At 29.0% G+C, this 16,449-nt stretch overlaps 1 protein-coding gene across 1 annotated transcript in view; it reads left to right on the top strand.

Annotated features, from left to right (window-relative positions):
* Positions 1-3,598: 3,598 nt before the first annotated feature.
* Positions 3,599-16,449, top strand: part of LOC129962682 (nose resistant to fluoxetine protein 6-like) — a 36,773-nt gene continuing 23,922 nt past the window's right edge. The window contains exons 1-5 of the mRNA XM_056076590.1: positions 3,599-3,898; positions 11,341-11,570; positions 13,423-13,540; positions 13,649-13,736; positions 14,808-14,893. Of these exons, the coding sequence (XP_055932565.1) occupies positions 3,634-3,898; positions 11,341-11,570; positions 13,423-13,540; positions 13,649-13,736; positions 14,808-14,893 (787 nt within the window). The 5' untranslated portion in view covers positions 3,599-3,633. The remainder of the gene's footprint in view (positions 3,899-11,340; positions 11,571-13,422; positions 13,541-13,648; positions 13,737-14,807; positions 14,894-16,449) is intronic.

The raw sequence follows: 16,449 nt of genomic DNA, 5'->3' as shown, positions 1-16,449 counted from the left end.
ATATGCTTTTTTACTATTCCATCATTATTAATAATTCTTAGATCATCCCCATTGGCAAAAGAAAAAAAAATACCGGCAGCATGATAATATTCATTATTTTCTGCAACATTCAAAATCATATTCATTTTTTCCATCTGCATCATTTCAGAATTTTCAAATGAGGATGAATATCTACGCACGGTACGCATTGAAAGTTACGAAAGAATTTCGGTAGTTTTGAAGGCAGAAAAATGTTAGATTATTCACCAAATGAATATCATTAAATTTTTTTAACATGTTAAAATGCAGTTTATAAATCTAACTTTTTAAAAGATGGATTTGCAAAATCTTCTCAACACTGTTCTTCGGTGCAAAAATTGCACTGACAATATTTTTATACCATATTAGCATCCACATTCAATTTCTTATTAGAAAGCTTACGCACACTTTTGTTCAAAAAAAAAAGAATTCTAATTGCAGTTCGCCAATCCTCGAGGTTGGTAGTGCCATGTTTAGCAATATTTGAAGCATTTTGCAGATTTTGTTTCCTTCTGTGAATCATTGTATGCAAATATTGAAAATGAAAATTTATGAGTTTATCCTATCGGAGTAATTTGATGTAAATATTACTTTATGATAAGACCGCATTAATCATTTCTGGTTTTCTTTTTACGATAGTATTTTTCTCTCTCGAAGAACAAAAGAGTACGAAATTTTCTTACTTTATTGAGAGACGAAAAGCAATAGGTTATTGCTGACCCTTTGAAAACGATGTTTTTGTTATCGTAATAGTTCAAGACAATTGATCCTGCTAATATCAAAATAGATGAGGGAAACTTACAAGATAATAATATCTATCGACATACTATCTTGCAACTTCTCTATCAACCAATCTGTTCTCAAAAATTCCTCATTCCAATAATTATTTATTTCATTCCCGTAGAAATCTGTTGACCATCAAGCCAGAAATCGAAATGTGTACAGACCATCCCCAACCCCTATTAAGAGGGGCACACTTTCCGGAGGTATATAATATCCTGAGACAAAGAAGGGTAGGATCCCCATTTAAAAATGTTTGAAAATTAGGGTGCTAAAAAGTGCATTTTAGGTAACTTTCATAGTGCATTTAACTGTTATATTCTTCAGAATATATGCTGCTGGATCTTAATGCTGATCACCAGTTGAAATCCACTGTGTTGGATTCACGGAACAGAAATATTCGAATATTAATAGTTTTTATTACAAAGTTTTCCCGATCGTAATACTGTCACAGGATTTTATTAAAGATTAAGATAGCTGGAATACATGGAGCATTTTGTGATTTTGAGTAAAAGGATAAGTTATAAATAATAGAAAATTTAAATTTGTAATGTTAAACGAGAATTCCCGTTTTTCCAATATATTTCAAGATATATTATAGCTTAGTCAATAATTATTATTATGCATTAAAATATTTAATAAAAAAGATAGATATTATGGCTTTTTAAGAATATGAAAGCACATTTTCTGCTTTTAAATAAATTTTAAATTTAAGCGTGAAAATGTTTTAATGCAAACACAAATTTTGATGGTAGTCGAAAGTGCAAAAACATACTTTTCCAAATTTCATTGTGTTTTTTACCAAATAGTTTTTAAGGTATGGAGCAATAACCAAACTCATTCAGAGCAGCAAGTTTTTCTCATTTTATTTTTTCGAAAGAAGAGTCATCTCAATCTTACAAAAAGATTCTCTTACAGGGATTAAAAAAATATCATTAAAATGGGATGGAAAACAAAGCATGCTTAAAAAAAAATTTTAAGATTTTTTTGTTTGTTTAATATAATTACTATGGTGATGGAAAAGTTGATACATATAAAACATATTCTACTCCGATTACATTTCAAATGAAGTTTTCTGTGGGGAAAATAGGTGTTCGTTATAATTATAAAAATAGTTAATGAAAAAAGTACTGAAGAAAAATTCTCTATGAAGTAAAAATTGATATAGAATCAAATGTATGAATAAATAAGCCTTGGCTGAATAAAATACAGAATCAACACTTGGTATGTTGATAATACAGTATCACTAAACTTCCACAAAATACCTTTCCAAAAAATGAAACAAGAACCTATAAACTTTTCGATAATTTATTTTTTTTTATTTAATAAACTCTTTGATCAAAAGAGATAAAAATCTTTCAATGAATTAAAGTATCCTTTGGTGAAAATTTGTGCATTCAAATCAACAGCATAATGCAACAAACAATTATATTATATAGAAATTTTAAAAAATAAATAGTAGAAAATAAGCCTTTCTTTTTATTTTTCACATATGCTCCACAAATTATTAAGCTTGTGTTATTAAAATTAATTGCTAAACTTTTACAGGATATTTTTATTATTTCAACCCTAGAACCTTAAATCCAAGATAATAGTATTTATCTATTTATTTGCAATTAAATGTATAAATAAAACATGGCTTCCTAATTCTTATTTTGTTTTGCTGTATTGCTAATGACAGTAAACATAGAAAGAATTTTTAACGATCAAATTTAGCATATTAAAGGCGGAAAAGAAAACTTCTATAAAAGAAATTATTCATAGAGTGATCTAACTGCTACGTTGCTATTGAAATGGCCATAAGATTTTTATTTCTCAAATGTCTCCAGTTATTTTGAACAGATTTTCCTGAATGTCATATGTGGAGAGTCAGTTAAAAGACGAAAAATTAAATATTGTAATTTGAAAATTTGAAGCTAACATAAATATGCAGATGGTCCCATATATGATTGCAATTTAGATATTTTTAAAGTGAATTTTCCTATTGAATTTAATTTTTATACAATACGTGTAATAACAAATATATAGATGCTTTTTCATGGACTGTACAGTGTACTTGAAATTCGATACGCGAGCATTAATTAAGTAGTAGTGCTATCTCTTTAATTGCAGGCAAATATTTTATGAAGATTTCGGTATGTTAATATCTCATATTGTCTGGTGGTAACATCTCAGTAAGGAAAGTCCCTAATAAAAAATTAAACAACTAAATATCATCCATAAATGCAAATTTGACACCAACGATTTATTCAGATTTAATAAGGAAATAACAGACGTACAACAATCGATACTCTGTGAGAATTCATTAAATAGAACTGAAAGAAATAAGTCTACACCAAATAAGTCTACCTATTTGACGCAGATTTTTTTTAAAATTATTTTTAACGTTTAAAAATAATTCTGTAATTGCAGAATAAAAGGATTACAGAAAATTTATCTGAATCGAATAATGTACATAACTTTGCACTACAGACTCATCTTTGTTTTCGTTTAGAGGTTTCACAAAACTCTTATCTACAATCAAAATTTCTCATTGGATAAACTTTTCTATTCTTTTCAACAGATTACGATCAATTAGGCTTCGCATACATTTCTAAATCCCTATAATAAGATTTTAAATTCGTGACGAAGTACGATTTCATAACAATTACCATAAAATTATTTTTGCAAGGAAAAAATCAATCAATCAAGGATTTTTCTCATAAAAATTATTAGACAACAAAAGAGAAAAGGAAAACCGAACAAAGAAAGGTCGTACTTGCAAATTATAAAGGTAAGGGACAAAAACCGTTCATTTTGAATTACTGTTCGTGAAAGTTGTTTAGAGCTCCCAGCATGTTTCTGATCAGCTTTATAGTTCTTCTAGCATTTTCGCCGACAATAAATGCAAATCTAAACATAACTGAAAAAAATTCAGAGGTTTTAGAATCATGGATAAAATTAGATAAAACTGTCAAAGAAACTACACAGTCAGTGATAAAATATTTGATGCCTATGATCGTGAAGTCATCTAGTCAAGTGAATCTTTCTTCCAGTTGTGTAAAACAAAGTCTTCAGCTTGTGTCTGGTTTACGCAGTCTCAAGAAATGGGCTTTTAGTTGTAAGTTCTGTCTATTAATCTCCTTTTTTAAATTATAGATATTACTTTTCTTATAAATATAAAGTAATTAATCATTTTAATATATAAACTTTATACAATAAAGTTATATACAGAAAAAATAGTCATGAATTGCAATTAATATTTGAATTCTATTAGTTAATTTTTAATCCAACAATGCATAGTGTAGCCATTTGGCTACACGTTTTCATTTATAAGCTTCACGTGACTATTTCAAAGGGCAGCAATAAGTGTTCGTAAATCCTTTTTTAAATGCGTTTTGAAAACACCGATATATGGCAAAAACGGAACTAGAATTAAACTGGAAATTTAAGAAAATACAAAGTTAGTTGTTTCTACCACTGAAAATGTCGTCAAAATATTTTATTTTCATTGTAAAAATTATATTGATAAAAAGATACATTTATTTTTGATGTATAACTTTTATAACGTGATTTGTGTCACTGGTATGTTGTTTAATTCATGAAGCAGCCAATTGGCACATTTTAAATGTGTTTTTTTTTTTCAAATTTCACAAGAAAAAATAAATTAATTTTTTTTAATAATTTCTCTAAATTATATGCAATTATTTAAAGCGCATGTATTTTTTGTAAAAAAAAGTCATGCATTACGCAATTTAGGATTACCATAATATCAACTAAATCTTATTTATCTATTTTATATATTTTATAATTTAATAATATGATTATCCTTCGTAAAATTTAGGAATAAAGTTTTATGCATGGATTTTGAAACTGGAGTTTCCTGTGTTACTACAAGGTGCACTACGATATCGTGATAAAAGAGAGAACTTTTTAACTTCTGATGCAATTTGATCTAAGGGTTCGATTAACAGTTTAATTTGATATTTTTTTGTAGTGGTTCTCATATGATAAAAAAAAAGCTCAAAACTTCTTTTGGAAAACTCTTCAGCATTTAGCAATACCAAAAAAAATGATTTTTAAACTTATTTTATAAGAGAACGTGGCTTGCCTTTTTTGGTAAGAAGTTCTTGCTTTGAAATTACAGAAAACAAAATACCAATCAATGACTGAGAGTGAATCACTTTTTTCAAGGATGGTATAAAAGAAAATACGAAGAATTGTAGATTAAAGAATAACATAAAAATTTCATAAAGAAAGAAAACGCTATAATTATGAAAGAAAGTTGAATTGCAATTCATGCAATTAAGTTTGACTTTTACCTGTACATTCAAGACCACAGTTATTTATGGAAATTTTTTTTTGATTAATGTTAAAGAAATTTACTGGGATAAATATTCGATCACTTTTCCAAGAGAAATCTAGTTTATATCTAGAAGATTAAAACTGAGTTTTTACTAAACATAATCATATTGTTTAAGCAAAGCTATTATTTTCAGTTTTAATTGGACTTTATTGTCATCTCTTAAATTAAGGGCAGGATAATTCCGCGTATTGCTCAATTTTGACCAATACGCCGTAATTTGGGTAATTTGGTAATAAAAAGGGCAAAAAATAGTCGTGGATCATCTGCATCAATTATGAAAGGGATATGTGTTAGAATAAGTTTCTTCATCTTCTAGTTTATCGTTTATATTTGAGTATTTTCAGATATTGAAAGAAATCGACGTTTTCCTTAAAATCTCTACCTCCATTTTTTAAGTTAAATTCCTTTTTCTAAGCGATGGGAACAACTTCTGTCTGTAAATATTATAAGACCCAACGTTAGCTGCCAAATGTTGAATGAATAAATCCTGAGTGGCGCAATATGACAATTGGTGCCCATATCAAAATAAATATGCTGTATTACTCCGAACTAAAAATCTTTTACCTAATGGGTACCTAGTCTATTTTAAAGATGTTTCGAATTTATATTCGAAGTACTCATAAGGAATTTTGGAACGAAGCTAAATTAAAAGTTGCTGCTAAAATTATTTTACAGGAATGGCTGGAATGAAAGAAAGAGGAAAAACTTATGAAATCTCTGAAACCTCCTTACACGAGACAAATTCTTACAATTTAATATTTCAGGAAATCTTTTTAGAATGAAACCATTTTTCTCATTTTACCAAAAACAAGAACTCTCTGAACGCATTCTGAAGCTAGTCAGACTACTGCTTTGTGGGCATTCATAGATTGGTTTACAATTTTGCTGTACCTATTGAACTCATACTGATTTCAATAATTAGACACCAATAGCCGGTTTGGATTGGTTGACGTTATTTCTTAAAAGGATTTTCCTATATCATTAAAATAAGCTAATAGGCTACTAAAACCACAGCGATGAGTTTAATGTGGAGAAAGTCCAAAACTTTGTTTAAAATTTATAATTAACTTTTGAAAAGTGCAAATGAATCGAAAAACGAATCTACAAAGAAATCAATTAACAACGGTGCAAAAGTATTGGAATAAAAGGGGACAAACCATTTACACTGCTTACTATCTTGCAGCTTGTAAATAAAGCCACCGTAGTTTATGCTTTCATTACTGCAGTAATTGAAACTTTGAAAATAGCAAAATAGTAATGAGTTTAATTACTGAACTAGATCTAGTGAAAATCACAGATTGCCTGGAGTCGAAAGTTATGTGATTTTTACCCTTGCTGCTTTAATTTTGTATGATAATATTCGTTATTTTAATAATTTCTTCTTTATTTTAGTAAAACACATGATGGTTATAATTAAAGTTCCACTTTGAAATGGTCATAAAAGTGGAACTATTCGACCAAATGTTATCAAGCTTGGTAATAGTTTAAAGAAGGTCATGGGAATCTCTTTTCCGCCAGAAAAAAAAAGGTTAAAAAAAATTCTCCTTGGGGGGGGGGGATGGGGATGCTTTCAATATTGTTAAACAAAATAGGACATGAAAACACCGGTTTAAAATGCGCTTAATCCATTCTGAAACGTGTTACAAAGCATATTCAATGTGGCGTCCACCATTTTCTGAAACCAAGTTAAATCGCATAACTACATTCTTAAAAATAGCTCTTAGCATATCAGGAGGAATGCTACGCAGGTGTCGGTGTATCTCGTCTTTGCATACAGCGTCAGCGTCATTTTTCCCCTTGGTGATGAGTTTTTATTTATTTATTTACTTATTTTTTTGACGGAAAAGAAATTCTCATGATCTCCTTTAAACTTTATCGGGTTTGATAACATTTGGTCCAGTAGTTTTCCTTTTATGACCATTTCAAAGTGGAACTTTAATTATAATCACTCTGTATTTGAAGTTTGCATCAAAACTGGATTATTTGTATTTATATTTATATATTTCATAAAAAGAAATGTTTTTACTCGAAATTCTTAAAATTTCATTTCTAAGCCACATGCTCGGAATTCCCCAGTCGGTACTCGGAATTGCCTGCCTTACGTGATTAATACGGCTCCCACGTACATTTTAGAAAATTTATTATCTTTAAAAGAAAAAAAAATTGCTAGAATAAAAAAAAGAACTGCATTCTCTTTGCACTTAATAGATATTAAAAACAACTCTGTGAAAATTCATTACAAAATTTACTACTATAAAATAACCTTATGTGAGCAGAATTTTCTATTATAAATTTCGAGGTCAGAATTTACTATTATAAAATAACCTTATGTAAGCAGAATTTCCCCACTCTCTCCTAAGATTCGATTATTTTCATATGCATTTCAATTCATCTCATGTTTGATATTTAGCAACAATTTGATATTGAATAAATTACTTCTTAACTTTCTTTAAAATCAGCTTATTGTTATTATCATTGCATCAAGATTTGAAAAAAAGTAAATATCTATGTACTTCGATTATTACTGAAATTACATTTTTAGCACACATTTTTGCCTTCATTGCTGAATATAAATACTACAATGTTTGTTAAAATATAACTTGTGATGTAAAAAATGTAATTATACATTTATAGATATATGATAATTATATGTAATAATAATTATAAATGTGTTATATATTTATGTATAATAATTATGAAATGAATAAATGTAAATATATAAAATGTACTTGTGGCGATTTAAATATAAAATGTAATTGTGATAATTGTTACACAACAATTGAATACGAATAAAATTATATTAGAAAGGGGAAACAATCAAATTTATTTAAATAGTTTACTCAACTTCGAATATTTCCTGTTGCTTACTTTTCTTAAAATATTCTTATTAAAATATCTCACTTTTACGGTTATGTTTTGACATCCATCATTTTGATGAAGAAAATCAAAGTAAGAGTAGCTAAAAAGAACATTTTTGTTATTATATTATCATTCACTCGAGGTAAACTATTTACTATTCAAATATAATAAAAAATATATTTATATGTTTTTATACATTATAGAATATTAAATATATTGATTATATATAAAGAATACATTTAATTATTCTTAAAAGTCTAGAATATTAATAGGATGTAATTTTTTTTTCTGGATGAAATGCAGTATGACTTTTTAGAATATGTCATTAAAAACGCTATAATTCTGGGTGACTTGGAAAAAGATAAAAACATTCTTTAATGTTTGGTGACTTGGTGTAATGATTTGAATATGGCAATTTCGATTTCCGGTATAGGCTTAAGAATTTCACATCTTTTCTTCAAACAATAATGAATATCAAAAGAAATGAAAACTAAAACTTAACATGGTAATAAATATTGTTTGAGAACGAATTCTAAAACCCTCCGCGCTTTTGCGCATGCGTTAGGAAAAGTTTAATTCAACAAAATAAGGGTGAGAAGGAAAGATGAAACGAGGAGATGTTTACATATAACGATGAAATAAATTACGGAAATGAACACATCCTTCTGAGTCTCACCCTTTAGTAAGATGGAATCGTAAAAAAGCGGTCGTCTCAGGATACTGAAACGAACAGTACAAATAATTTTTTTTTCAAAACGCTTTTATCAGTACATAAAAAAATAATTTTTATCAAAAATCTGGAGGTCAAAATAAAAATTATGAATACTTGAAGCTCGGGAATAGAAAAATAATCTTCCCAAAAGGTTCTCGCACACTCGCACTTTTTAAATAAAGGTGTTATTACTCCTCCTCCATCTTCTTAAAATATTGACCTTGAATAAAGCCATGAATGCTTTTCATGGGACTGGGGAAAAATAGTTATGAAATATAGGTCTTTGGTAATAATTTAGTATGTTTATTGAATCATTCTTGCTATTTTTGGCGATTTTCTGGGCCTTTAAACGTTGACATGTGATTAATACACAAGTAGAGGTAAATCAAATATTATATATATGGGTACGCTTTTATTTATTATCGATTGAGACTATAATTTAACTTAGATTATAGGAATAGAAATGCATCATAAAATCACAAAAAAAAAAAAAAATTCATTCATTCAAGTCATTGTGTTTTTGAGTTATTGCATTTACATGTATGCGAAAGTACAAGCCGACAGACCATCAACCCTTAGACAATTTGCCTCAAAATGTGACACCCTTCTATATTTTAGATGCTGAAAAGCGTGCCAAATTTTATCTATCTAGCCTTTTTATTTTTGTAATCATCGTATTTACTTGCAATCAGACAGCCGGACAGACAGACTTCTGAATGAATTCCTTCAAAATTTGATATTGTCATATATCAGATTTCATCCAACTCGATAAAAGTGTTTTTCGGTTATTGGGCTCGCAGACAAACAAACATAATTCAAGAAATTGCGTTTTTCTCTTTGAGAAAAATCTAAAATGTGGAGATTTGACAAAATCTCATGTTTAAATTTTTTATACAATACTAGCTGACCCGGCAAACGTTGTTCTGCCATATAAATTATTTCTAGTGAATATTTTTGCTGTTAATTAAAAAATAACGAATGTATTGTAAGTGTGTAGGGATGGTATCTATGATAAAGAGGAATGGAGCGCTGTAGACAATGATCACCAATACAAAAAAAAAAATTAAAAAAAAACTATTCATTTTCTCAATACAATGTATTTCATTAACGCAACGAACATACATGTTGTTTGATCTCTTAAAAGTTAAACGAAAAGTGAAAAAAGTAATATATTTTTTATCCTAAAGTATAAAAAGGAAATAATGAAAATCAATATTCATTTCGAAGAGCAATTGAGTGTACAATATCTTTTGTCAGTCCGTCTTTAGCCAACACAAATAAGCTCGATGGTTTGCCCACGCGAGAGCATGTGAAAAACATGGTCTGTCCAAATCTAAACAGCAAACAGACATCGTTTGGCCTTGCGACTTATTGATTGTTATTGCGAATGCCAATCTAATAAGAAATTGAACGCGTTTGAATTCAATTGGCACGTCTGTAAGAATCACTAGAATTCGTGACAGCAAAACATTTTCTGCTCGGAATTTGCCATTCAAAGTGGAGGCTTCGATAACGTTTTTCATCAATTTTTTAATGACCAATCGCGTGACATTGCACAGCCGTGGTGATTTCAAATTCCGAAGTAAAATAACCGGAGATCCAACTTTCAGACGTAGAAGGTGGTGACATGCCTGGCAAATCCAATGAGTTCAAAAACTCTGTTGGATAATTTAAAGCTTCGTTAGCATCACAAACTGTATCAATCGATTTGTATGATACCAAGTCGCCTGGCAACGACTGCTGTATCTTAAAGTGTAATCTTCGACGTCCACATTTTTTGCTGCCAAAATGGCTCTTTCTGCCAGCCACGCATGATTAATGTATTGTGTGCATACATTGGTAAATATGCGATCAATGATAGTGCAGAAATTTAGTGGGCAATTTTATGCATCCAGTATTTTCATAGACAGTAACTTTTCCATCGCCTATAACTAACAATTGGTCCCAGAATGTGTCAGCAGATGGATCTTGTAGCATTTGGACGGGCATGTTTATTTTTAGCTGGACTGTTTCAACATTACGCCAAAGTGGCAATGATTTCAAGCAAGCGTTGATCTCATCAGTGTACGTTGAACGTGGAATGACGAGAAGACACTGAATAGGGACACACTAATTAACTAGCGTTATGAAATATACTTTACGACCTATTCTAATACCTACCAAATTCACATAAAAAATTTCATAAAGATCGGTGGAGCCGTTTCGGAGGAGTACGAATACAAACACCGTGACACGAGATTTTTATATATTAGATTTTCTCTTTGCATACTTCGTATACGAGAAAGTAAAAAAGGATTGCAAAAAATATCAATGTTTTATTGATGTGTGTGTGTGTGTGCGTGTGTGTGTGTGTGTGTGTGTGTGTGTGTGTGTGCACATGTCTGTATACTGCCTGCATGTTTTTGCCTTATTTATATTCCTTAAACGAGAAAATAAAAATGTTGCTATTCTGTTTTTATTCTGTAGAATATTTTGCATTGCTTATGTATAACTAATGTATGTAGCTCTAATCTGTCAATAAACGAATTCCACAGAAAACTTAATCATTAAAAAAGCTAAGTGATTTAAAGTTTTCAAGGAAATTAGGTCATTTCTAAATATTCTCTTATACCTTTCTGTATTTCAGTTGTGGATTCAAGTGCTAAAACGTTCGATGGAATTCTAAGCGGAACGTTGTCTTCGTTTGGAGAGTACGACCAGTGCCTGGAAACCACCGTGTTTCATCCAAGAAAGAAAGATGAAGTTATGTTTCAAGGTCAATACTGTATGGTTCAGCTGAGACTTCCGTTGCCTCCCAAGTCGAAAAGATACAGGTTATACGATCAACTCGAGGAACTGAAGACTTTCAATGGAACGGTCTGAAATTAAGTTAATTTTCTAAAAGCTGTTAGATTTTGTAACATACTTAATTCTCGCAAATTTAATGTTAACATCAGCATAGAGTTCAATATCACCTTAAAACTTAAAATGATTTATCCTAACATAATTTTACATCAATTATTGTTTTCCCATTACATAATTTCCAACTTTACATTACTTGAATTTTATTTTCAGCATTTTTAAAAGCAGTCACTGGCCACTGAATCGTATAAAACAGAATGAATAATTCATTTATTACTTTTATGTAAATTCCTTACAAAAATGCTGTCTGTTGCATTCCTACAATAAGGCTTCGAGAAACATTCTGAAAGTCATCTCTTATAGTGAAACTTTCAGAACATAAAAGGGATAATTTTTATTGGATTTGAACTTTTATTGGATTTGAAAATTGGCTATCCAGATCGAAGGGAGCTGGAATCGTGGGACAAGAAATTTTCATTACAATAACTTAATTTTTTATCATTAATCGCATTTGCATTACGATTAAGGGCAAAAAGGTCATTAAAATTAATTGTATTTTCCCTCATTTTAATAAGAAGAAAACTGAAAAAAAAACTTTTGAATCAAAATTTTTTTAATAGTGCCAATTGATTAGAAGTTAGGTTCTGAAATATAAATCTCTAACTGCATTTAACTAATTTCTAACAGCTAAAGTGGCAACTCTTCGAGTTAGAAATTAGCAGTGCAGTAAAAAATATTTATCAAGAGATTGCAGTCATTTGAAAAAACTAACCAGCTTTGTGAAGCCTGAATTTTTTCATTTTAAATCCACATATAAAGTTTGTTGCATTTATTAATGCAACAACTAATTCATTTATTAATTATATTAAATGACTAGTATATGATATAAATTCCTTGTTGTTTTTCAAATAGAAAAATGTATGAATACTGAAGTGATAATTCAACAAATAAAAATTTCGGAGTTACTCTCCTCACACACATACTTCCATTCATCTACTCGATGAGCCACCCCTGGATGGATACCTTGTTGATAAAGTCTCACTAATTGCGTTTTCCCTGTTTAACTTTTCCTCTCATCGTTTTAACCTGGCTTTTATAAGTTAGAAGAAAAATAGCACGGGAAGGGGTCTATCTCCTTATAAACGGAATCTACTTTTATCTGATCGGCAGGAAGGATTTCCTTTTTATTGCTGCAGGAAAGAAAAATATATTTTGGAATTAAGCAATTACAAGAAATATTCATTTAAAAACTAGAAAATCTCTTATATTTAAAATAACTCCACAAAACGAAATAGTATTTTGTTGCGTTAATAAGACGCATTTAAAAAAATGAAAATTTTTGGTTTTCAAAATTTGAGTTTTCAGCATACCTCTAGTTCATTGAGACTTATTCTAACAAGATAATTTTTATAAAGCTGCAGTTTGATCGGAAATTTTGCATTTCAAGGGAATTTTATGTTATTGTAAAATGTATACAAAACATAGTAATACACTTCATGACGAAGTTATTTGCATATTAAACTTCAGGTTAACACATGAAATTCTGAAATTTGCTCAAATCAGTTCATTTAAAAAAATTGTTATTATTTTTAACTTGATTTTTTATTATTCTGCTAGATTACGATATGGAAAAAATCATTCAACCTCTTGAATTACCTTTTCGTTGCATCTTTTCATATATAATAATATCATTTTCAAACTTAAAAAATATTAAAGATTTGAAAAAGTTAGGGTAATGGTGAGATAAGTTCTTTAAAATTATAAGGATAACTAATAGGAATTCAAGCGTGAAAATTCATCTGATGCAAAAAAATAGCATTTTAACACTCAGCGATGTTAAATTTGATTTTCCGTGATTTTTTTACAGGAAGTTATGGAATATCTTTCTACTCGAGCTCATTTAATGTATTATTATCCAATGAAAGTAGGAATTTGCATTCCCTCAGGCTGCTCTGAAAATGATTTACAGAACATTTTAACTTTCGGTATGTTTCAGTTTTTGAAATTTAGTAGCTGTATATATATATATATATATATATATATATATATATTATATTTGTCTTTTTATATCGAACTGAAACTTTATTTTATAGCCACTCAAAAACTGGACATGGACGCACAAATACCATACTGCGAAAAGAAAGAAGAAAAATCAATGCATTGGATACAAATTTTTGCTATGTACGTATTTTTCTTAAGAAAATAAGTTCAATACACATGTGATACGAATTTTTAAAAGATAACTGTCAGTGCTTCAGTGAAAAAGAAAAATGAATAGAAAAAAATGAATAACGTTTTGTGGTAATTTTTGAGTAATAAGTTGAAATTTCAAAACTAATATTTCTAACATTTAAAACTATATTTTGTTTTTTCTGTTCAAAAGTTGCTAACATTTATCTTTACTGATAATCAAGATGTGGTGGGAAGAAGAAGAGTCTGTTGTTGTTGTTGTTGTTGTTGTTGTTGCTGTTTCGTATGGCACTTGCCACGGACAAGCCCGCTTATCGGAGACAGCGATTTAAACCGTAAGGGGAGCGTCTCTTGTTTTTATAGTAGCGCCAACTAGGTCCAAGAGTACGACTTTGCTACTCACGCATCACTCATTCGCTTGCACAACCCCTTTTTACAGGAGGGCACATTCACACATCTCACAGATGGAACAACGGAAGAACAACCATGTCCAAACAGGGACTCGAACCCGGGAAGAAGAAGAGTCTAAAACTTCAAATTAATATTTCAAAAAAAATCGTCTAATATAAATGTATTTCTTTAGGTCTCTAAATAATTAAAATGAACACATATATTCATTTAGTTATAATGCATCTAATACTGTGTCGAATGCAAAAACTAAATAAAGCTGAAATTCAAAACTTTCTTTTCCTTATAAAATACAGTTTAATTCAAATTTGCACTTTACAGTACCGTTCTTTTGATTTTGTTGCACCTGACAAAAATATAAAGTAAGAGCCCTAGTAAATAAAAATATAAATAAATGATTAAAGCACACACCGTATAACATTTATTCTTATCTAAATACTGAAACAGCATTTATAACTCGTAAGTATTAATACATAAGAAAAACAGATATAACATACTGTGTGAGTCTTCTCTAGTCACCCAAGTTCCTTCTAACTTTTCTAGACACTAGACACCTTTTAAGACATCTATTTTTATCTATTTTTTATGTATATTAAACACAGCTGCAAGAAAGCAACAAATAATTTATACTATCATGTATGGTTTTTGTTGTAGTGTAATTATTTGTTGCTTGGCCTTACTTGTCTTTGATGGAACTTGGCTGGAAATGCGTACTGATCCCAAAAGCGCTAATTTAGACAGTAAGTATGATTTATGTTTTAATATTGGAGATTGAAACTTTTTAACACTGGGATTAATTAAAATTTTACTCTACAAGGCATCAAGAATTTTACAGTATAATTATTAGCGACATTTTTTAAAAAACCATAGGGAAAATTCATAACAGACAAATAGTTAATTATCATTACCAATAGCTTGAAATCTTGTTTTTATCTCCAGTCCAGCAAAACTCTTATAGACAAAGGAATCTTTTTTAATAAAATTATTTTTAAAGTTTTCATTTTACACACTAAACTCATCAAAATATTCTAGAACACTCACATGTGAATATAATTTATTTAAAACTTTTTTCCATTTTCAAAAATATATTGCCTTTACTCAAAAGATTAAAAAAATGTAGTGATTTTGTTTCCAAATTCCTATTTTTAGATCTATAAAGCAAATAATTCTTTTACCAATAGAATAAAAACAAATTAAAATATTATTCACATATATAAACTGTCGCGTGTGTTTGAAACTTTCTCGTATACTCCCTAAAAAAAAAGTGTTATCTCCCTGCTTCTCATAATTAGAATTCAGGTCTTTAGACAAAGTCATAAATATTAGAGTGCTTTTACTTCCAGTCTTGCATATAGATGTTCTTTGCTTAGCAATATAAAGAAGAAAACTAAATATGCATTTTAGACATTTCTTTTCAAACCAAATGGAACCAAAATTTGATACAAAACTACAATTAAAATCATGTATTTCTTTTTCAACCTTTGATATGAATTTACATTTTAGATGCTAAAATTGATTAAAATTTTTAACCTTCCATCTCTTTACATTTTGTAAATATTGTACTTATCTACGTATAGGCATCATTTTCAAAATTCGAAATTAAATTTGGTGTAAAGACCACATACCTAATTTCATGTATCTAGCTCAAAGCTTTTTCTAACTATCAGATTCAGAGATAAACATAATTTCAAATGTCTTTTAAACTCAAGGAGATTAAACAAAATCTCAATTCAGTTTTTTTCATGATTACAATACTTTCTTTGTGTATATTTCGTATATGATAAAGTAAAAGCTTTAAATATTAATAAATATTTTGGAATGATTTTTTATGACTATATAAAATTTCATAAGAATTTCTGTGGCTTTATACTATTATTTTCAGCACTTCGTGCTTTTAGGATTTTGTTTTAATTTTTAAATTTCGATAAAATAAGTCATCTTTTGGTATATGTAAATTACCGTAAAAATAAGCATTTTTTTAAAAATCTTTGTTTTGTTTTTCTTAGCCTATAAAAATATTTCAATATTATAAAATTTAAAACTATTCAAACTCAATTAAAGATGATATGCTAGCAAAGAATTAAAATTGATTAAAAGATTATGAAATTCTGCATATTTTAAAATATTTTAGGGTCATCCAGAACATACAACCCTACAAAAATTCCGATTTCTAGCACATCAGGAAGTGAATGTAAAATCGATAACAAAATTTCATAATTACAAACATAAAACAAAACACGTTGCAGAAAGTTTGTAAAACTCAATCTAGAATAAGATTCTTAAAACCAGATCCATT

The sequence above is a fragment of the Argiope bruennichi genome, chromosome 3 (assembly GCF_947563725.1).
Source record: "Argiope bruennichi chromosome 3, qqArgBrue1.1, whole genome shotgun sequence".
Taxonomy (NCBI): Eukaryota; Metazoa; Arthropoda; class Arachnida; order Araneae; family Araneidae; genus Argiope; species Argiope bruennichi.
Note: the sequence above shows the minus strand (reverse complement) of the source record. Positions and strands in the feature narration are given on the sequence as shown.